Source organism: Theropithecus gelada, chromosome 15, assembly GCF_003255815.1.
Source record: "Theropithecus gelada isolate Dixy chromosome 15, Tgel_1.0, whole genome shotgun sequence".
In the NCBI taxonomy this organism is placed as follows: domain Eukaryota; kingdom Metazoa; phylum Chordata; class Mammalia; order Primates; family Cercopithecidae; genus Theropithecus; species Theropithecus gelada.
The window spans coordinates 4,596,496-4,619,479 of NC_037683.1; the positions used below are offsets into that span (position 1 = coordinate 4,596,496).

General features: G+C 51.8%; 1 protein-coding gene across 3 annotated transcripts in view; it reads left to right on the plus strand.

Annotated features, from left to right (window-relative positions):
* Positions 1–14,590, plus strand: part of VAV2 (vav guanine nucleotide exchange factor 2) — a 234,561-nt gene extending 219,971 nt beyond the window's left edge. For 2 of the 3 annotated variants that reach the window (XM_025360220.1, XM_025360221.1), the window contains 7 exons: positions 825–877; positions 1,852–1,968; positions 4,956–5,043; positions 6,501–6,624; positions 7,502–7,588; positions 8,419–8,573; positions 12,373–14,590. In XM_025360220.1, the coding sequence (XP_025216005.1) occupies positions 825–877; positions 1,852–1,968; positions 4,956–5,043; positions 6,501–6,624; positions 7,502–7,588; positions 8,419–8,573; positions 12,373–12,420 (672 nt within the window). In that variant the 3' untranslated portion in view covers positions 12,421–14,590. The remainder of the gene's footprint in view (positions 1–824; positions 878–1,851; positions 1,969–4,955; positions 5,044–6,500; positions 6,625–7,501; positions 7,589–8,418; positions 8,574–12,372) is intronic. The other variant, XM_025360222.1, reaches the window with a different exon arrangement.
* The last annotated feature ends 8,394 nt before the right edge of the window (positions 14,591–22,984 follow it).

Sequence of the window (22,984 nt, forward strand, 5' to 3'; positions counted from 1 at the left end):
GCCTTGAGTAAAATGAGTTACCCCACCTCCACACCCAAAAGGACAAGTTAAAATGAAAGTGTGAAACCTCTGAAGGTGCAGGGGGTGGGTGCCCAACCCCACTGTGGCAGCCCCGGTGCCCCCCACCCCAGCCCCGGTCCTGTCAGCCTGTGTGCCACCTCTGCTGAAAGGGCAAGTGCTCAGCACTTAGCGTGCTTTGGATGACCAAGGGGACCAGGCACCAGGGGAGGACAAGGGTCACGAACTCACTAGGTGGCCTGGGGCAGGTCCCTTCCCTTCCCCAGGCCTCCGTTACCCCATCTGCATGGTGAATAGGGTGCGAGGGAAGAGGTAGTCTCTGAGACTGTGCCCAGCCTGTGGCCCAGTGAGGCCAGGGTCGGGGGCTGTAGCTAGGGAGGGAGTCCTGCCTGCTCACTGGAGCCGCAGCACCCACCTGAGTGTGGCCACCACCAGACCCCCACCCCAAGGCTTCGGGACCTCTGAAGCAGGGAGCTTTGGCTCTGGGTGTGCTCACGTCCACTGGCTGAGAACTCCCCACACGTTCGGTCCTTGCCCTCCCAGGGGACCATGTCAGTGTTAGCTGGTGGCTATGCCGGCATCTGTTCCATCAGACCTGTGGGGCATCTACTCAGAGATGAGGTTGTCCCGGCCACTGCCCTTGGGCACCTCCCAGGCCAGGAGCGCTGGGGCTAAGTCCTCAGACAGGCCCATCCAGGGCAGCCAATGCTGGGCCTGGGGGTTAGGTCACCGACAGCGACCCCCTCTGAGCCCTGTTCTGTGGATGGCCCTGGGGGGACGTTAACACTCTTGTGCTTTGCCACCAGCCACCCATCAGCCGGCCGCCATCCCGGGAGATCGACTACACTGCATACCCCTGGTGAGTGGATCGTGGGCTGCATATGTGGGCATCTGGTGGCCTCTTTGTTATGGGAGCATGCCCGCCGGGTCTGGGTGGTGCCTGTGAGTGGCCCGGCAGGGTGGAGGCCCCAGGCTGCCTCTTGCTGTCTCCAGGGCACTGAACCCAGTGGCTCCCAAATGCCTTCTCCCTCCTGGCCTATAACTTGCCAGGAGCCTGGGGGAGTCCCCCTCCTGTAGGCGGCTGTTAACCCTCTCTAAAACGGCTCAGCTGGCTCAGATGCTTCAGGGAATGAAACCCTTTTAAAATTTTATGTGCACTATGTAAAAGTGGTATATTTAAGGTCACAGGTGTAATCCACTTACTGACTTAATACAGTTGCTTGGTGGGAACAGTGAGGCTGTTTGGAATCACAGAAGTCCCAGCTCTCCTGACAGCGTGGCAGCAGATTCTGGGAGGGCGCTTGCCTTGTCCTCCCAGGGTGGGCTTCATTACCCACCAGACGTACAGGTGGCAGGAAGAGCTTCGTTTCAAAGTCTGTTCAAAATTCAACTGACATAGATGTTGGCAATCTCCAAGGTGTTAGCAAAAAAATCCACATAAGCAGTTATGCCTTTACTGCTTTTGAAATAGTGAAAATATATTTTAGGAAGGAAATTGGATCTACTGAATACCCTGTACTCCTCTGGCAGGCCCATGGGGGTCTGTAGAGCAGAAGACAGTACATGGGACTGGCTGGCGGCCACAGTCACCCCTCTCTTTTACCCCTCTCAGGACCTGTCCTGAGCCTCACTGTATCCCACCATAGGCAGACCCCACCCACAGTGGTGCCCCACTCATAGGGACCCAGCCTTTTCTCTTGGGTTCATTAGGAGATGAGCTCTCAGATGAGGACTGCAGAGTACTTCATGTGGCCTGCCATGCACGGAGGGCTGGGCGCCCCTCAGACACTGTCCTCACTGCGTCTCTCGTTTCCTCCTGGCCCCCTCCTGTAGGTTTGCAGGTAACATGGAGAGGCAGCAGACGGACAACCTGCTCAAGTCCCACGCCAGCGGGACCTACCTAATCAGGGAGCGGCCTGCTGAGGCTGAGCGCTTTGCAATAAGCATCAAGTAAGTGGTGGCTCTGGGCTCGAGGAGACCCATCCCCCAGTGCCGTTCTGAAGTGGAGACCACTGTCCTCTCCACGTCCTGAGCTTGTGGGGTTGGGGTGGACATGTCATCTGTTGCCCAAGTGAGGACATTATTGAGATGAAAGTGGTGCTGAGGACCCAGGGGGTCTCTACAGGTGTGCTGGGCAGGGCGTGAAACCCTGTGTGGCATGCACACATGGTCCAAGTTTACATGACTTCTGGCTGCCCTGTGGGCTAGGTTGGACATTTCTGGGTTATAGGAACAAGATAAGCTCAGGTACAAGTGGGTGAGTGAAATGCTGTGTGAGCTCAGGGATTTCCCAGCAGCCCCACAGGTTGAGACAGTGGACCTGTCACGCTGCTCTGAGGCAGCCAGGGGCCTAGGAGGGTATCTCCTGTGACTACTGCTGCCTTACAGCTTTGGCACAGTCTGGGCATCCTCTTGCCCTGTGCCCTCTCCCTGGGAGCTGCCTCCTCTTGCCCTATGCCCTCTCCCTGGGGCTGTAGTTAACTCTCCAAGAGACAGACCCTAATGGGCTGGAGCCCACCAAGCACTGAGCTGGTGGGACATTGCTCACCTGAAAGAAAATTCTCAGAAAGCCTTCTGTATGCCTGGCCTGCAGGAGGCTAAGATGGGCCTTGCTGACTGGGAGCTGGATGTAGGTCACACATACTCATGGTACACATTAAATCCAGGGAGAAACAAGATGGGTGCTGTATGTAGGCCTCACAGAGGACCAGGCAGCCAGGCCACCATTTGTTTAACAACTGTTTATTACATTAGCTGATTTCCAGATGTTAAACCAACCTTGCATTCCTGGAATGTCCCACTTGGTTGTGGTGTGGAGTCCTTGCTATGCGTCTGGTTTATGTAGATAAATGCAGTCATGGGCCACATAATGACATTCCAGTCTGTGGGGGACCCCATATGTAGTGGTGGTCCCATAAGATTATAACGGAGCTGAAAAGTTCCCATGGCCTGGTAACATCACAGCTCAGCCCATTACTCATGTGAGTGTGGTTATGCTGGTGTGAACAAACCTACAGTGCTGCCAGTCATATAGAAGCATAGCACAAACAATTCTGCACATATGTAGTATGTGATCATTGTAATACCTGACTGTGTTACTGGTTTATGGATTCACTGTACAGTGCTTTTTATTTTAGAGCATACTCCTTCTACTCATCAAAAAAATACTTAATTGTAAAACAGCCTCAGGCAAGTCCTTCAGTAGACATTCCAGAAGAAGGCGTTGTTATCATAGGAGTAAAAACAACAACAAAGAAAAAAAGACAGAAGAAAGCTTATAGAATAAGGATACAAAGAAATAAAATATTTTTGTACAGCTGTACAATATATTTGTGTTTTAAGCTAAGTATTATTACCCAAGAGTCAAAAAGTTAACAAAAACTTAAAAGTTTATAAAGTAAAAGAGTGACAGTAAGCTAAGGTTAATTTACGATTGAAGAAAGAACATTTTATTTATTTATTTATTTTTATTTATTTATTTATTTTTTTTTTTTTTGAGACGGAGTCTCGCTCTGTTGCCCAGGCTGGAGTGCAGTGGCACGATCTCCTCTCGCTGCAAGCTCCGCCTCCCGGGTTCACGCCATTCTCCTGCCTCAGCCTTCCGTGTAGCTGGGACTACAGGCGCCCGCCACCATGCCCGGCTAGTTTTTGTATTTTTAGTAGAGACGGGGTTTCACCGTGTTAGCCAGGATGGTCTCAATCTCCTGACCTCGTGATCCACCCGTCTCGGCCTCCCTAAATGCTGGGATTACAGGTGTGAGCCACTGCGCCCGGCCAGAAAGAACATTTTAAAAATAAATGTAGTGTAGCCTCAGTGTCCAGCGTTGATAAAGTCTACAGTGGTGCACAGCAATGTCCTAGGGCTTCACGTTCACTCACCACTCTCCAGCTCACCCAGAGCAACTTCCAGGCCTGCAAGCTCCAGTCATGATAAGCACCCCATACGGCTGTCCTGTTTTTTATCTTTTCTACTGTGTTTTTACCATACCTTTTCTATGCTGACCTCATGTTACAACTGCCTACGGTATTCAGTAGGTCTGTAGCCTGGGAGCAATAGGCTCTGCCATCCAGCCTAGGTGTGGGGTGTGCAGTAGGCTCTGCCATCCAGCCTAGGTGTGGGGTGTGCAGTAGGCTCTGCCATCCAGCCTAGGTCTGGCTGTCCAGGCTTATGTAAGTGCTCTGCCGTCCAGGCTTATATAAATGCACTCCGTGGCGTTCGTGCAGTGACGGAAGCGCCTACCTGCATCTCTCAGGACAGGTCTCTGTGGTTAAACACCGCCTGACGGTATGGGAGAGAGATTTGGTTTGCCAACTGCTTGCTAAGGATTTCTGCCTCCATAGTCATTAGGGACATTGGGCTGTAGTTTTCTTGTGATGTCTGTGTCTGGCAAGGGGGTGGGTGGCATTCAGGGGAGGGGTATGGGGGCTGCTCTGTAAGGTCACATTTGAATTGAGGCCTGAGAACATAAGGGGGCCTTGAGAACAGAAGGAGGTGAGAGTCTGGCAGGGGCAGCAGCTGGTGCCGAGGCCCAGACAGGCTTGTGCTTGGCACCTGTGAGAAGCAGGCCCGAGGCCTGGCCGGCCAAGTGGACATGCAGGGAAGGATGTCAGGAGATGTCAGGGCTCCACAGGGAGGAGGAGAGACTCCTGGTGCCGAAAAGCAAATGAGCAGAAGCCCAGGATAGGAGGCCTCAGCAGGGCTGGAGGCCAGGAGAGGTGGAGAGCTGAGCAGCCAGGTTCTGGGCCCCAAGTGAGCAAGGAGGGCAGGCAGGCAGGTGGCCCGAAGGGCTGGGGTAGGACAGGGCTGACAGGGAGTGGCCCTAGGAGCTGGGAAAGAGGGGCTTTGGTGCAGCAAACACAGAATGAGCCTGGCTGCCGAGGGGGCTGGGGCCATGTGGCCCTCATGCAGTGACCACCAGGGCCATGTGTTTGCCCAGGTTCAACGATGAAGTGAAACACATCAAAGTGGTGGAGAAGGACAACTGGATCCACATCACAGAAGCCAAGAAATTCGACAGCCTCCTGGTAGGTGACTCGTGGCTCCAGCCGGCTCCCATCCCCAGCCACGGGGAACAGCTGCTTCCTCCCGGCCCTGAGCAAGTGGCCATATTTCCTGTGAGGATTGATTCTTCCCAGTGTGGGAAAGATTTAGGGAACTGGTTTTCAAGGCACTAGGACAGCTAGAGCTGTGCCACAGCCTCCTGAATTGGGACTTCTGACCCCCAAAGCCTGGGCAAGGTGGTTGACCCTGGTGGACAGTGCAGGGGTGGGGTGGGGGCAGCCCAGGCCACCAGCATCCCCAGATTCCTCTCGTGCCCATCCTCCTGCGAGAGCAGAAACTGACGCCCAGTAGGGCTTCCAGCTGGGGCCTGGCTGGGTAGCCCCATTATACATGTATGGCTTCAAACAACTCCTTCCCTGACTCACCCCCACCCTCCGTCCCAGCCGGAATGCAGTTACAGGCATAGTTCTTGAAATGATTTTAAAGTTATGCCTACATTTTCTTTTCTTAATTACAAAAGTTGTATATATTGAGAACTCCTGACTAGAGCCCCCAAGCTCTTAGCTTCCCCACTATGGCCGCAGAAAAGCACAAGGACAAGCAGAAATCCATAATCTCAGGCTGGGCATAGTGGCCCATGCCCGTAATCCCAGCACTTTGGGAGGCCGAGGTGGGCGAATCACTTGAGGTCAGGAGTTCGAGACCAGCCTGGCCAACATGGCGAAACCCCATGTCTACAAAAAATACAAAAATTAGCCGGGCATGGTGGCACATGCCTGTAGTCCCCATTACTTGGGAAGCTGAGGCACGAGAATTGTTTGAACCCAGGAGGCGGAGGTTGCAGTGAGCCGAGATCGCGCCACCGCACTTCAGCCTGGGTGACAGAGTGAGACTCCGTCTCAAAAAAAAAAAAAAAAAAAAATTCCATAATATCCCATCCCCACCTCCAGAAAAAACAAAAGCGGAAACCAGTGTTCGCACCTCAGTGAGTCCTCAGGACCTTTCTACACGCAGCTTAGGTGTGCTTTACATTATATACATAATAATGGCAATACCCCAGCTGATTTTTAGTCGAGTTTTCAAGGCCACACACATTGACCATCAGTGAATCTTTGCCTGACGGATGGCCGCGTGGCTCTCTGTCACTTGGAGATCCTGTTATTTCTAGAAGCTTGCCCCAAGTGCTGGATACAGAGTTTCCATTTTTCTATTATAAAAGCTGTTGGCCGTCAGCGTCCGTGCTGGTCCGTCTTTTGGCATCTTTTGCAGATTATTTTCTCTAGAAATTTTTTGGGGGAGTTGCTGGTACCTTCGAGGTACTGACCACCCACCATGGGCTGGGGGGGAAGTGGGGAGTTCTGAGGAGTCCAGGAAGCTCGTCTCCCCCACATGAACCAGGAGGTGGGAGAGGGAGGCCAGGTCACTGCGGGAGGACTTCCGGAGGTGGCAGCAGCTGTCAGTGAGTGTGTATGCCCTGCAGGAGTTGGTGGAGTACTACCAGTGCCACTCACTCAAGGAGAGCTTCAAGCAGCTGGACACCACACTCAAGTACCCCTACAAGTCCCGCGAACGCTCGGCCTCCAGGGCCTCCAGCCGGTCCCCAGGTAACGCCCCAGCCCAGCCAGCACACCGGCACTCCTCGGAGGGGTCTGCCCTAGCCCATTTCTCAGGACCCAGATCCTGCCCTCACAGACCCAGGCCAGGAGTCCCACCCTTGGGAACATAGCCCCAGCCCCCCGCCCACGCCCCCAGCTGTCACAGATGCTATCATGTGGCATCTCCTGGGCCACGTGACAGGCGGGGCTCTGCACCTGCTCAGAATTGCTCCTCTGTCTTGGCTCCTTCATCCAGAGACCAGTGGGGGTTGGAGGGGCCAGATCTAGGCAGAGACCCCTGCACATGGAGCTATCACTGGTAGGAGAGAAAAGGGCAGGCCCACCCGTTCCCAGATCCCTGTCTGTGCCCAGGCCCTGGGTCTCCTCTGTGAGAGGCAGCCTGTTTGCAGATTGGACTCCTCAACCCAGAACAGGGAAGGCCACATGGAATCAGGAGCAGGGGCAGGCCCAGAGCATGCGGCTTCCCGCTCAGGACTCTGTGCGGAGTCACCCCACATCCTCCAGCCCGCAGGGACCTGCAGGGCCTTGGGTCCCACACAGGCTGAGCTGGACAGGAAAGGAACAGCTGGCCTTAATGAGCACCTGCTGGGTGCCAGACGAGGGCATGCGAGGAAGTGGTCCCCATTTGCTCTCGAGGACACAGGTGCAGAGATCGGCTCCAGGGTAGCTCAGGTGTGGCCGAGCGGCGCCTGTGCCTGGCGGGGCTTGACAACCCACACTGCCCCCTGCCTCCTTTGCGCCCTATAGGGCCTTTCCTGCCAAAGGGCCTGCCCCGCCCCATGCCCCCCAGCCTGTAGCTGTGCCCACCGTGACTGTGCATGGATGCCCTGCTGCCCGCCTCACGTTCTCTCTCGCCTCTTTGCAGCTTCCTGTGCTTCCTACAACTTTTCTTTTCTCGGTCCTCAGGGCCTCAGCTTTGCTTCTCAGGGCCCCTCCGCTCCCTTCTGGTCAGGTACCGCTGCTCCCCAGGGCGTGGGGGGACCGGGCCTGTGGCAGCTGCCTTGGGAGACCCAGCACGGAGCTGCTCGCTGGCCCCACAGCCCTGCCTGACATGGCCACAGTTGTCCGCAGTCTGGCACAGGGTGGCGGGGAGGAAGGGGCTGGAGAGCCTGGGCAGAGGCTGCTGCAGGCACCTGAGGACACGTCAGGCTTGGTCCCACCCTTGTCACCACCCACCCCCTGTGGACACGCCCACCCTGATGGCCACTTCCCCAGCCCCGGCCACTGTCATTCCTCCTTGTTCATCAAGAGCTTTGCCTCTGGTAACAAAACAGGTGGCCAAGAGGAGGAGCTGTGGGACTTGGGTGCAGGGAGGAGGGGGTTTTAGTCAGCCCTGACCTCATGGCTTTCAGCTGCCAGAGTCAAAGTCCCTTCCCAGCAGCTGTGTGTGTTTCGCCCTCAGCCATGGTCATTGACACCTGTCTATCAGGATTCTGCGTCTGGGCCAAGCTGGTTCCACTGGGTTGCTGGTTGGATTTGGGCTCTGGAATTGGGGGACCGCTGGAATGATGATGCTCAAAGCCTGGGCACCTGCTCGTGTCCCTAAGAGCATCCTCATTGCAGGGATTTGGATGTGCTGTGTCCCCAGACCCAGGGGGCAAGAGGGCTTGGGATTGGAGGCCAATGTGTCCCTCCAGAGCCTGGATGCTTGACATTCTTCTTCTCTGGGTACAGAGCAAGGTTCTAGGCCCAGGGGAGAGACCCAGCTTGGCCCAAGGGCCTCCTCGATCCCTGGTTGGGCCCCTACTGCTGCTGTGTGATGCTGCCCATCTCCCTCAACAGTGTTCACGCCCCGCGTCATCGGCACGGCTGTGGCCAGGTACAACTTTGCTGCCCGAGACATGAGAGAGCTTTCGCTGCGGGAGGGTGACGTGGTGAGGATCTACAGCCGCATCGGCGGGGACCAGGGCTGGTGGAAGGGCGAGACCAATGGACGGGTGAGTGGCCCTACCCTGAGGGCGCGGGGCTGGCCTCGCTGCAGCCCCCACCTGGTCAGACTCAGGCAGACTAGCACCACAGCTATGTCCACACCCCTGGCCCTGTCCCAGGCACCCTCTGCAATCTCCTTCATCCTCACAGCAGCCCAGAAGGCTGGCGTTCACAGGGGGAAACTGAGGCTCCAGATGTTTACCACGAACCCAAGGTCTCATAGCCCAGGAATTGGCTACAGAGGTCTGATCTGGATCCAAGCTCCTAGGACCCTCCACCCTGTTCCATTTTTATTCTGGGCTGCCCTCACAGCTGCACTCTTCAAATTACTTGTAATTCCCCAAGCTCTGTTTGCAGGAAGGGAGGTCACAGGACTGAGGAGGACACGGTGTCCTTTCTGGGCTCCTCCTGCCATTCTCTAAGGCCCCATCTATGCCTTGGTGAGGCAGTAGGGACACACTGTGTCCCTACCCACCTCTATCCCTTCACACTTTCCCAAGTGCCAGGTGGGCTTAAGAGTGCCCTGGGCACCCTAAGATTCTGCATAAGTCCATGGCCTCTTCATCCCAACACCCCATCTCTACCTCTAGCTTTGGCCCATGTCTCTCAGTACATATCCATCCAAGCACCAGAGCTCCGTGTGCCACCAATTAGAAAATGCCCAGCTTCCTCTTTGAGCTGCAGGTGCACAGGGCAAGTGCATGGGGCTGCAGAGGGCCAGTTAACCTTGACTCCCAGTGCTGACACTTCCATTGTCCAGGGGCAGGAGCCGCTCTGCCTTCACCTATCAGGCAGTCTGCCCCTTGGAGGCCCTCAAGTCTGATCCAGTTTTTACCCAACTGCCTTGCAGAAGTGTCAAGGCTACTGAGGCGTAGGTAGCCCACCTAGAGGGCTGGGACCACTTGTTTTCAAAGTGGTCCTTGTGTGATTGGCATTAAAAGTGTCTGGAGCTGTAATATAATAAGCACTTACCTGGGCCCTTTCCCAGATCCAGGTATTTTCTATACAGCATTAAGTTTTAGAACAACTAGTTTGAGTATTACTAGATAATTCCTGTCAATTTGACCCTGTTATCATTATGAAACATCTCTTCTTTTCTCTGGCATTTATTCTTGCTGTAATCTCCTTTATCTGCTGTTGTAGTGACACCAGCTTTCTTGGGATTAGTGCTTTGTGTGGCATATTATTTTCTCTCATACTACTTAAACTTGTCTTTTTCCTTATATTTAAAATGGGTCTCTTATAAATAGTTGGGGAAGCCAGTCTGATCTGACAGTCTTTGACTTTTAATAGGCATATGTAGTCCATTTACATTTAATGTAATTCCTGAGCTATTTGGGTTTAAATAAGTAATCTGACTTTATTTTCTATTTGTCACATCTACTCCTCTTTTCTTCTCTCTTGCCTACTTTTGAATTAATATATTTTTAATTCTACTTCCCCTGCCCTACATTGGTTTGTTAGTTACACACTTTTTTTCTTAAGTGGTAACCTTACACCAGAGATTCCCTTAAATGAGTACTTTTTTTACTATTTCCCAGGCAATGCAAGGAAGGACCTTGCAACTTTTGATTGTATCCATTTTCCTTCCAACTTTTGTGCAAGTGTCATCATGTATCTTAATTCTATATATATTCAAACCTTAGGAGACATTGTTTTTGTTTTAGGCAGTTGTGCTCATTTAGATTTACCCTGTGTTTACCGTTCCGAGGGCTCCCCATTTCCTCCTGCGTTATTGTATTTCCACCCAAGACCATTTCTCTGCTGGCTGACATCCCCTCTCTTTCATATTTTTAAAAGTTTATCTGCTATTAATGAAGTCTCAGTTTTTGTTGAATCTAAAAACATCCTTATTTCACTTTCTTTTTAAATATTCACATTGTAAAATGTTTGTAACTTATAATTTTGAAACAAAATTTCAAACATAAATTTTCAAAATTTCATCTTAAAAGTGGGAGTAACCTGCCCAGATTTACCAATTGTGAATGTTTTGCCCCGTTTGCGTTACCATTTGCACTGTGTGTGTGTGTGTGTGTGTGTGTGTATTTGTCTATTTCTCTCTAACTCATTTGAGAGTAAATTGCAGAAATCATATTTCCTTACCCCTAAGTATTTCCTAAGACCAAGGACATTCCCCTTTGATATAATACAATTATCTAAGTCACTGTCCCTATTCAAATCTTACCAGTCATCCCAATCATGTCTTCTCTAGCTCTTTTCTCCTGGTCCTGGATCCAATCCGGGATCATGAACTGCTGTGATCCTTAACTCTCTTTAATCTAGAATATTCCTCAGCTTTTCTCTGCCTTACATGACTTGTACGTTTTTGAAGAGTTTCAGCCAACTATTTTTATAGTATATCTCTCAATTTGACTTTGATGTTTCTTCATGATTAGATTGAGGTGGCATTGGGAACACCACAATGGGGACATTGGCACTTTCTCAGTGCCATAGTGTCCTGTTAGGAGATGAATTATACCAGTTTGTCTCATTATTTGTGACATTAACTTTAATCATGTGTCTAACATTATATTTGCTATGTTCTTCTACTGTGAAGTTAACTGTTACCTGTCATTAGCAAGAAATTTGTAGGGTAATACTTTGAAGTTAGGTAAATATCCTGTTCCTCTTCAAACTTTCATGTACTAGTTTTATCTTCCCTTGATGAATTTTATCTGTTCTATTATTTCTATTGTGGCTGAAAAAATAGTGATTTTTTTCGACTATCTATAGATATTAGCTGGCATTCTACTGTAAGGAAAACTTTCTTTTCTCTTGTACTTATTCATTTTTCCCCAGGAATCAGTCATTTTTCCAAGGAGACCTAGTTCCTTTCTGTGAGTTGTTTTGAGTTCATTTTTGAAGTTCATTTGAAGTTTTGAGTTCATGTTAAGTTCATTTTGAAGTTTCAGGTTCGTTTTACTATAATGTGCCTAGGTGTGATTTCTCTTTCTTTATTCTGCTTAGGATTTGCAGAGATTTTTTTTGAACCTGTGGCTTGATGTCCATCACTTTTGGAAATTTCTCAGCCAGAATAATATCTGCAGACAGCATATCTGTTCCGTTTTCTCTCTTTTCTCCTTGTCGGACTTCATTCACATGGATGTTAGAACTTTTTCCATGGCCTCATATTATTCCCACAATTTTATGTGTTTTTCGTCCTTTTTTCTCTCTGGTTTTCTATCTAGTCACTTTCTAGTGACCTGTCTTACAGTTTATGCATCTTCTCTTCTGCTTTGTCTAAATCCCTCTATTGGATTCTTCATTTCATTCATTATATTTTTCAGTTCTAGGATTTCTATTTGATTTCTGATTTAGGTTCTCTGGTAAAATTGTCTGCCTTTTCATCCGTTTTCTTAAACATACAAATTGGAGTTATTTATCTCCCCTGACAGATGACCTCAATACCTGTGAGTTAATTTCTACTGCCTGCTTTTTCTATTGGTTTTTGTCATTTTGTTCTGACTGAATGCCAAGCTTGTGTATTAAGAAAAAAACTGTAGCTGTTCTGGGTGATGTTCTTTTCCTCTGGAGAATTTATTTTTTTTCTGACTGGCAGGTTGAGGGTGGGCAGAACATCTTAAATTGGCCAAGGGTGGTGTTTTTCTGGGTTACTTTTATTCCTGGGCAATGGTTCCACCAGGTCCTTCTGAATTGCAGGCCTTGCTGAGAACTGTGGACTTCCGAAGGACCCCCCCTCTTTTTGAGTCTCTGCTTGCCCCTACCCCAACACAGACATGCACACACCTGCTTACACACACACACACACACACACACACACAGACACGATCCTGCCATCTTTTTCAGATTGGCTGGTTTCCTTCAACGTACGTAGAAGAGGAGGGCATCCAGTGACGGCAGGAACGTGGACAAGACGCACAGATTTTCTTGGGAGAGTCACTCCAGCCCTGAAGTCTGTCTCTAGCTCCTCTGTGACTCAGAGGGGAAATACCAACCTCCCAGTCTTCCACCACCCACAGGGATGGGGAGGGTGTTGAGAATCCTAAACTCGAACCGTTTCACTGTCAGCCTGCCCTCGGCGACCCATCACTGGGTATGCTATTGTACATAGAGGAAACCTGGGCTCGCCCCACCCAGAGCACAGAGGAGGGGGCACCAGCAGCACTGCAAGCCAGGGTCTGGGTAGCAGCCGAGGCCAGAAGCCCATTGCCTGGCCCCGTCCAACTGAGATGGCGGTCAGGAGCCTAGGTTTGAACAGCAAATGCTGTCCCAGGAAGGGCTAGGGACAGCAGAGGGGACCTGCCCCTAGCCCCTCTGCTTAGCCCCTGGACTCAGCCTTGCCTGTCTTTTCCTGCTGCTCTCAGGGGGAGGTGTCAGGCCTCGGGAAGCAGATGGGACCAGAGCCAGGCTCACTTGCCCCACTGTGCTAGGGCGCAGGAGGAGAGCACCGCAGTGGCCCTCTGCAGCCACTCTGACTCCCCAGACTTCCCTGACTCCCCCACTCCCCTCCATGCCAGGGGCACACCCAGACCCCACAGGGCAGGCCCCTCTCTTGGGAGGGGCCTTTGGAATGGTGAAATTCCAACCCTGCTCCCTGGTCAGTGGTACTGTTTCCTGCCCTCTCTCTGAGGGGCCCTTTCTGGAGTCCTGGGAAGGTGTCTGCCTGGCCGTGGCCCTGCTGCCAGGTCAGCACATCTTTTGTAAAAACCCTGAAAGGGGCAGGGAAGAAAACAGGGATTTCCCCTCTCTAGATCCCTGCCAGGTCCTTCTCCAGGAGGCCCCTCTGCTCTCCTGCAGGGTGGTCCCTGAGGGTCTGCCCAGCTTTGGCATGAGAGGTTGGTTCCAGCCCCTGGCAGGGCTTCCTTCCAAGGGTCCCTGCAGCCTTCAAACTGGGCCTTGGGCAACTCAAAGTAAGTGCTCTTGGGGGTGGCTCTACCCCATTACCTCCCCCAGCCACGACTCCCGGCCTTTGACCTCCGGCTAGGTTAGCCAGACCCTGGTTTCTCTACCCTGATGTTGCATGGGACCTGGCAGCCGTGTCTCCCTCCCAGCTCCTTGCCAAAGCCTCTGTTGAGACCTGGGCTTCCTATAGCCCCTTATCCCTCTGGCCAGCTGCACAGCCTGTGGGAGGTGCCCGGCCCAGGTTGGGTGTGGGGGAGGCTGATCTCTGCTGTGGGTGGCGCTGGGGACCTGGGGGCTCCTTCTGAGTTTGGCCTTGTGGCCTCTGAGCCGTATGCCTCTGGGGCGTAGGGAAGAGGTGGGAGGAGTCACGGGGATGGGGAGCGGCAGGAGGAGAGAGTGGCCTTCCACAAAGGCTTGGGAAATGAGGGGAGGTGGAGGCAGGGCAGGGGAAGTGAAGAGTCGGCCTGGGAGAGAGCACCCTGGGGCCTGCGTGTCGGGGTACACCCAGCACTTTGTGCCCCACAGTCCAGCAGGTGCCGAGGATGGAGGGGAGGAAGCCGGCAGCCCCTGTGTTTACTGTCGTCAGAAAGATCTTGTCTTTTGGTTTTGGGGTTTTTGTTGTGTTGTGTTTTTTTGGCTTGTTTGTTTTTTAAGGGGAAAAAAGTTTGTAATTATTTCATCCAAATCTCCCGTTATATATCTGTGAATAATAAGAGATTTTATAATAGCAAGAAAATGATGTATATTTTAGTTTGTTGACGAATAAGTCATCATGATCACAAAGGACACTGAGAAAAAATAATTTAGAGCCCTGACTTTTTGTGAATTTGTTTGTTTTGTGTGTGTGTGTTTTGAGATTTGTATTTGGTTTGGTTTGGTTTTTGCACTGCACTAAGGCAGGAGGGTTGGAGGGCTGGGAGCAGCCGGGATGTCTGATGGTTTTCAGCAGGAGACGGGGTGTCCTCTGCGGGGGGCTAAACTGCAGGGGCCTGAGATTAGCTGTGAACATGTGGGAGCCCGATGCATGTGGGTGAGGGATCTGGGCCCCCCTCCCCCCGAGCTGGCGGCAACCCCAAATGGACACAAACTGTACATTTGCCAATGGGTTTTTTTCGGACCATGGTTTTTACTTGCAAATAAACCTGAGTTCTTTTCTGCAAGAGTGGTCAGCCTTTCGTGCCAGGGATGGAGGGAATGGCTGGATTCCTCCACCTAAGTCCAGCAGGGTCTGTCTGACTGGGTTGCTTGGATCTCAGCATGGCCCAACCTCAGCAGGGTCTGAGAGAGAAGGAGGTAATGGTGCCACGGCCACCTCCTGGCTGGCACAGCACCACGGGTTTCCCATGCGGTGCCCTGGAATTCTCCAGGTGGCATCAGGCATACAAACGGGACTGTAATTCCTGCCCCATCAGTTGGGTACCTCCTGAGTCCCTGTTTCTTTACACGTATATTGAAGATAAAAATAGCCTCAGTGCAGTGGCACACATTTGTCATTCTAGCACTTTGGTAGGCTGAGGTGGGAGACTGAGGTGGGAAGCTGAGGTGGGAAGATGGCTTGAGCCCAGGGAATTGAGACTAGCCAGGGCAACATAGCGAGACACTGTCTCTACAACACTTCTTTTTTAATAGTTGGGCATGGTGGTGCACATCTCTGGTCCCAGCTTCTCGAGAGGGTGAGGTGGGAGAACCACTTGAGCCCAGGAGGTGGAAGCTGCAGTGAGCTGTGATTGCACCACTGCACTCCAGCCTGGGCAACAGAGCAAGACCCTGAATGTAAAAAAAAAAAAAAGAAAAAGAAAAAAAACCTCTCCGTTTTGGTGGGTTCTGTGGTGTATGATGGAGAAAACCAAAATAGAAAACGAGAGATTTATTTCTCCTTCCCCTCATGGAGGACTGTCCAGAGGCAGCAGCACTAGGCTCCTTTGCCTTGCCCTGGTCCCTGAGCCAGCAGGAACCCTGGCTCCCCGCTCCCTGATCCCCCGGCCTCAGGGGGATCCTCCTTCCTGATCCCCTGTCCTCAGAGGCTCCTCCTTTCTGATCCTCCGTCCTCAGAGGCTCCTCCCTGATCCCTCATCCTCAGAGGCTCCTCCTTCCCAATCCCCCATCCTCAGAGGCTCCTCCCTGATCCCCCGTCCTCAGAGGCTCCTCCTTTCTGATCCGCCGTCCTCAGAGGCTCCTCCTCCCTGATTCCCCATCCTCAGAGGCTCCTTCCTGATTCCCCATCCTCAGAGGCTCCTCCTTCCTGATCCCCCATCCTCAGAGGCTCCTCCCTGATCCACCGTCCTCAGAGGCGGCTCCTCCCTGATCCCTTGTCCTCAGAGGCTCCCCCTTCCTGATTCCCCGTCCTCAGAGGCTCCTCCCTGATCCCCCATCCTCAGAGGCTCCTCCCTGATCCCTCGTCCTCACAGGCTCCTTCTTCCTGATCCGCCATCCTCAGAGGCTCCTCCCTGATTTTCCATCCTCAGAGGCTCCTCCTCCCTGATCTTCCGTCCTCAGCATGCCCTTCCCTCCTTGTGGCCGCCTCATGGTCCACAGTGGCTGCTGGAGCTCCTGCCACAGGACCATGAGAGAGAACAGAAATCCCCTTACAGCTCTGGCCAGTGCCCGGTCAGGAAACAGCCCATTTTCTAGAGGTGGAAACTGAGGCTGCGATACGTGAAGTGACTCGTCCAAGGCCACACGTGACCCCTGCGCAGCTCGGTCTGATGCCAGAGTCCACGTTTCTGTTTGGGCAGCACCCAGCTCCTAAGCAATGACTTTCTGCTTCTCAGGCCAGCCCCTGGGTCTCCCACCCTTCCTGCAGACCGGACCCTGGCCAGCCTTCGCCCCCGCTGAGGCTGCTGGGAGGCAGACCCGATGGGCAGGGCGAAAATGCCCCCTTCTCCAGGAGCTTCCAACACCGGGAACCTCTCCCTTGGGCCGAGCCTTCTTGTCCCAGACGTGCAGGCTGGACCATGCCCATCTGTCCTGGCCTTGCCCCCATTCACTGGTATGACAGCCGAGTCCCCAGGAGGGACCCCTTGCCTGAGCCGGCCCCACCCTCCTCACGCAGCCCTCCCTGCTGCTTCTGGCCCCCTGGGGGTGGCAGGCAGGTGTGGGTGCAGGGCGGCCCCTGGACAGCTGACCGTGCAGCGGGTGTCCCAGGCTGGTGATCAGAAGGCTGAGTCAGGGAGAAGTGATGGGGCCTTGCATTCTGAGAGAAAATAAAATAGCTCCCGTTTACTGAGTGTTTTCTTCTGCCAGGCATGGGGCCTCTGGGCGAGCACATCCCTCCCCTCCCTCCATCCCTGCCCTCCCTCAGTCTCTGCCTTCCCTCCGTCCCTCCCCTCGCTCCACCCCTCCCCTAGCTCCATTCCTCCCCTTGTTGGGTCCCTGCCCTGCTCCATTCCTCCCCTTGTTCTGTCCCTCCCCTCGCTCTGTTCCTCCCGTTGTTGGGTCCCTGCCCTCGCTCTGTCGCTCTGTCCTGGTTGGCTCAGGCTGCCGTGAGCACTGTGGCTCAGGCCCCAGACCCGGCTGCCTCAACTGAAATCTCCTTTCTCACGGTTCTGAGGCTGGAAGTTGGAGATGTGGTGCGGGAGGTCATTGGTTCCTCCTGAGGCCTCTGCACGCTCATCCCAGCGGTCTCTCCCTCTTCTCCTTGGGGACCCCGTCCTCTTGGATTAGGGGCCACCCTCAGGACCTCGTGTCACCTCACCTCTTCAGAGTCCTTCTCAGAGTCACATTTGCAGCAGGTTCTGCATGACGGCTTTGCAGTAAGATTCACTTCCACTCACTCCACAGTCCTAGCGAGGGCCCACTCTGTGCCTTTTTGATGCCCGGGAGGAAACCAAATGGAAAAGCCATGGCCCCGGGAAGCTGATATATGGGGAGTGGGGAGGGGTGGGGGCAGAATTGAGGAAGCTCTGGATTGGTTTTTTTTTTTTCTGCTCCTTTTCTCTCTCCCAGTGCTTGTCCCTCTCCCCCTCTTTCCCTGAATGTGTTGCAGTTTTCTACAGGACTCATACAATTCCTACTTGACCCACTTTGGCTGTTTTCTTTTCTTTCTTTTTTTTTTAAGAGATAGGGTCTCACTCTGTCACCCAGGCTGGAGTGCAGTGGCCCAGTCCTAGCTCACTGCAGCCTCACAGTCCTGGACTCAAGCAATCCTCCCGCCTCAGCCTCCCAAGTAGTTGAGACTACAGGCACGTGCCACCCTACCCAGCTAATTTTTATTTTTTGTAGAGATGGGGTCTTGCTACTTTGCCCAGCTTGGTCTTGAACTCCTGGCCTCAATTGATTTTCTCACCTCGGCCTCCCAAAAAGCCAAGATTATGGGTGTGAGCCGTCACACCCAGCCTAAGTGTTTTCTTTTATCTATTAAGTGTTGCAAAAAAATGAATTTTGTGCTAAATTCTCTCATTTATCCAGTCAATTTTTATTGATTCCTTACCTGAGATTCAACATTGAACGAGACCAACAAGGTCCCAGCCAGGTTCTAGTGACATATTAGGCTGAGCTGACATGGAGGCCTCTCTCCCTCCACTGCCAACACAGAAATCCTTGAAAAAAAAACATGCATCAGGTGTATCTGAGCTGGAAAGAAGGACCTATTCCAGAGAGAAAGAACTCGAAGCCCGAGGAGATACTGGGAGCTAACCCCAGGGCAGTCTCCAGGGTCTTGGCCCCTCTGGGCCTGGGACCGCTTCCAACACTCTCCTGGCATTGGGAGCCACAGTTGCAGATCCCCCGAGGCCAGACGCCAGCACTGGACCCCCTGCATAAAGTTAAACTCTCAGAGAACCCCCTTCGTGCAGAGGCGACTGACACACGTGGATAGCTGGGAGTGTCTGCAGAACAAAGCCAAAAGTGTGGAGCAGGATAAATGTTTTAAAACATTTTTTAAAGTTGACAGAAACAGAATAAAAAGGCACACCATACCCCACGCCAAATGAACCAAGAATGGTTAACCTTGGAGTTCAAAGATAAAAAGTAATGTGCTGGGCATCCAAGCAGAAAGGACAAGTCTCCTAAGAGAAAAAAAACACAAAAAACCAATCAGGTTTGCTTTAGACATTACCCCAGTAACACTCGACATTACCCCAGTTAACACTCAACGCTAAAAGGCAATGAACGATTCGCACAAGGTCTTCATGGCAAGAGACACCCAAGGGTTTGATGCTCAAATAGTTGGTTACTTGTCAGGTAGCAAGTAAGGCATGTAAAGACTCAGGGGCTGCCTGGCGGGTTGGCTCACACCTGTAATCCCAGCACTTGAGGTCAGGAGTTCGAGACCAGCCTGACCAACATGGCAAAACCCCTTCTCTATTAAAAATACAAAAATTAGGTGTGGTGGTGGGCACCTGTAATCCCAGCTACTCCAAGGCTGAGGCGGGAGAAATGCTTGAACCCAGGAGGCAGAGGTTGTAGTGAACTGAGAGTACGCCACTGTACTCCAGCCTGGGTGACAGAGTGAGACTCCATCTCAAAAAAAAAGGCTCGGGCTGTTGATCAGGGGAGAACTTGTTAGAACAATGACCAGGGGCAAACTCCGGCTGGATGACTGGGAAGCTGCCCAAGGACTAGGGCAGAGTGTGGAACCGGAATCTCTGGAAACAAGTCCTTTTTTTTTTTTTTTTTTTAAATCAAACAAAAGAGATTTCTAAGTTTTTTGCATTTCCTTAAAAGTGAGGACTTTGTCAGACATTTTTATCTAGTCTGGGAAATGTACAATGATTAGAAAAGTATATGTCATAATAGTTTCCTTTTTTTTCTTTGAGACGAAGTCTCGCTGTGTCACCCAGGCCGGAGTGCAGTGGTGCGATCTCAGTTCACTGCAGCTTCCGCCTCCCGGGTTCAAGTGATTCTCCTCCCTCAGCCTCCCAAGTAGCTGGGATTACAGGCACCCGCCACCACGCCTGGCTAATTTTTGTATTTTTAGTAGAGATGGGGTTTCACCATCTTGGCCAGGCTGGTCTTGAACTCCTAACCTCGTGATCCGCACGCCTCGGCCTCCAAAAGTGCTGGGATTACAGACGTGAGCCACCACCCCCAGCCATCATAGTAGTTTTCCAAACTTACAGTAGCACTCCAAAGCCTCGAAAGTACTCGAAAACATCATAGTAATACTCCAAAACCTCAAAAACAGACAGCTTGGAATAGCTTAAGAAGTATAACCCGAAGATTTTAAAATTTCGGAAATTACCCTTTAATAAAGTGTACAGAACATTTATTTTTATAAAAAACAGATTATGTTTTCCGGACACATAGGTATTTAGATTACTTCTACCCTGCAAGACTCTCGTGAAAATAAAACACTTCAAATAGAAAAGGAGAAAAAAGTCAAAAGAAAAGGAGGAAAAGAAAAGCCGATTCACAGCATGTGATTTACTTCTGGACGCTCTGGTTCTTGAACGGGCCTGTGCAGCCGCCTCTGTGTATTTGAGCATTCCATGTCTTCAATACCAGACTTGAAAGAAAGAAATTGGAGAAAGCACAGAAACAGGTCTTAAACACGGTGGAAGAGGTGGTGCTGCTAGGCAACTAGGATAAGCCCTGCAGAAAGCAATCACTAACGTAAAGAAGTACAGTGGGCCGGGCGCGGTGGCTCAAGCCTGTAATCCCAGCACTTTGGGAGGCCGAGACGACCGGATCACGAGGTCAGGAGATCGAGACCATCCTGGCTAACACAGTGAAACCCCGTCTCTACTAAAAATGCAAAAAACTAGCCGGGCGAGGTGGCGGGCGCCTGTAGTCCCAGCTACTCAGGCAGGAGAATGGCGTAAACCCCGGAGGTGGAGCTTGCAGTGAGCTGAGATCCAGCCACTGCACACCAGCCTGGGTGACAGAGCGAGACTCTGTCTCAAAAAAAAAAAAGAAGTACAGTGAGTTCTTACACCTGTATGTTGCTTTGATGTCCATTTTGAGTGTAAGTTTAACTCTCTCACAACAGAAGCAGAGCTCGGTCACCCTCGACACAGTTGACAGGTTTTTTATTGTTGTTTTTGTTTCTGTTTTTGACACGGAGTCTCACTCTGTTGCCCAGGCTGGAGTGCAGTGGCACGATCTTGGCTTAATGCAACCTCCGCCTCCTGGGTTAAGCGATTCTCCTGCCTCAGCCTCCCAAGTGGCTGGGATTACAGACGTCCGCCACCACACCCAGCTAATTTTTGTATTTTTAGTAGATACGGGGTTTCGCCATGTTGGCCAGGCTGGTCTCGAACTCCTGACCTCAAGTGATCCACCTGCCTCGGCCTGCCACAGTGTTGGTGTTACAGGCGTGAGCCACTGTGCCTGGACACAGTTGATAGTTCTGCACCTGCAGCACTCCCCCAGTTCTTCAGTGTCTCTATCCAGACATCTGTCTTGTGCCACCGCCTCCTGGTGACCACCTCGCTGTGGGACAGCCAGAACAATCTGCCGGACCGAGGCACCCCCTGTGTGGCCGTGCAAATAGGCCACAGTGATGGCCTCTCAGTCACAGTCGGCGACCACAGACCTTGAGGCTGCCTGTCGTATCCCACCAATTAGAACCCTTGTGGGCAAGCTGCTTGGGTAACACCCTGGACCCCAATAAAGGCTTTGGTCATGGGTTGGTCTTTCTCTCTCCCCCTCCCTCTCTCCCTCTCCACCCCCGCTCCTCACCGGTGGGAGTGTGGGTGTCCTGGGCCATCCCCTGTTATCAGCCCCGAGAGGCACAGCCCTTTCTCTCTGGATCTGGAAGGAGCACGCTGCTTTGATTGCATGTGTCCTGTGCCACTGCCTCCTCTGTGTCCACCTGAGCCACACGCCCCAGCCTCACTCTCCTGTGGGTCCAGCCTCTCCTGGAAGGTGGATGACATGAATATGACCTCTCCAGAGAGAGGCCTCAAGACTATATTAGAGGAAAACGAGACAAAAAGAGAGAAAAACAGTGGGGAAGGGACATAGGAGCGGGTGAGGGAGGACAGGGGCACTTTTCCTCGGTTTGTCGGGCTTCAATGATATTTCTTGACTTTTACCTGGAAAATCAAGTGATGGAGGCGTAAGTAGACTTCACAGCACAAATACAAACATCAAGAAAGATAATGAATGAAAGTTGGATGAAGACAAGCGAAAGGAAGGGTGAGGGAGATAAAAAAATTAATGATGATACAGTTTCCGTACACGGAAGGAGCAATGCATGCTGTCTCCAGAGGCTTGCCTTCTGCTTCCAGCAGTGTGTGAGTGCATTTATCTTGCTATCGCTGTATGGTTCTGTAGGTCATAGAAGCCCAGCCTAGGTGTCACTGGACTAAAATGGAGGTGTCTGCAGAGTTACGTTCGTTCCTGGAGGCTCCAGGGGGAAACCATTTCCTTCCCTTTTGCAGCTTCTAGAAACTGCTGCATCTGTTGAATCATGGCCCCCTGCTCCATCTTCAAAGGCAGCATAGTGGCATCTCTCAGACCCCTCTGCCAAAGTCACGTCTGTCTCTCTCTGGTTACAGCTGGGAAGGGGTCTCCACTTTTCAGGACTTAGATGATTAGATTCACCCACCCAGATTATCCAGGACAATCTCCCTGAGTCACACCTGCAAAGTCTCTTTTGCCATGAAAGGTAACATATTGACAGGTTCCAGACTGTGACATAGTCTGGAACATGGATTTCTTTGGTGGGGAGGGGGGACCATTACTCTGTCTTCTGCAGTAGGTTACATATCCTGATCAACCCTTCTGATAAGACAACAAAAACACTGGGAACATATTTGTAATTCCATCAATGAGCTGGTGGTAAAGAAACAAAAACAGATGCCGACGTAAAGGCAGGAATCCAGACAGGCGGGCTGGCTCCCTCCTTATGGGTGTCTGCTCAACTGAAAGAGCTTAAGGGCCAATCTTTATCACCTGGCTGAGCGTGCGAGCGAGACAAAACCCAGGGCCTGCCCAAGGCAAGCCCCTCTTTAAAGCCGGGACCCCAACAGACCTCACCCCCAATGTCAGGAAGAGTAGTAATATACCCACCCGCATACACACACTGCTGCCACCACCACCACCAAGGGATTGCAGAGGAAATTCTCTCTCCTGTACCTTGACGGTGGAAACAGAACTAACCTGAGAGTACGTGTTACAGATTGCATTGTGCCCCTGCCATCTTGAAACTTAACTCTCAATACCTGTGAATGTGACCTTCTTTGAGACTAGGGTCTTTACCGATGTAATCAATTTAAGATGAGGTCATTAGGGTGGACTCCAATCCAGTATGACTGGGGTCCTTGTAGAAAGGGGAAAGTTGGACACAGAGACCTGCACACAGAGAGAGCACCATGTGAAGATGGGGACAGAGGTTGGGGTGACATATCTACAAGCTAACGAACATCAAAGATTGCCAGCAACCACCAGGCACTAGGGGAGCGGCATGGAACAGATTCTCCCCTAGAGCCTCCGGAAGGAACCAACCCGGCCGACGCTTGTATCTTGGACTTCTGGCCTCCAGAACTATGAGACAACAAATTGTTGTTCCAGCTATGGAGTGTGTGGTACTTTGCACCACACCAATAATACGATGTGCAACTCTGATTTGACACCTAAGAAGGTTCCAGCCTGAAATTACACTTCCTTTGGT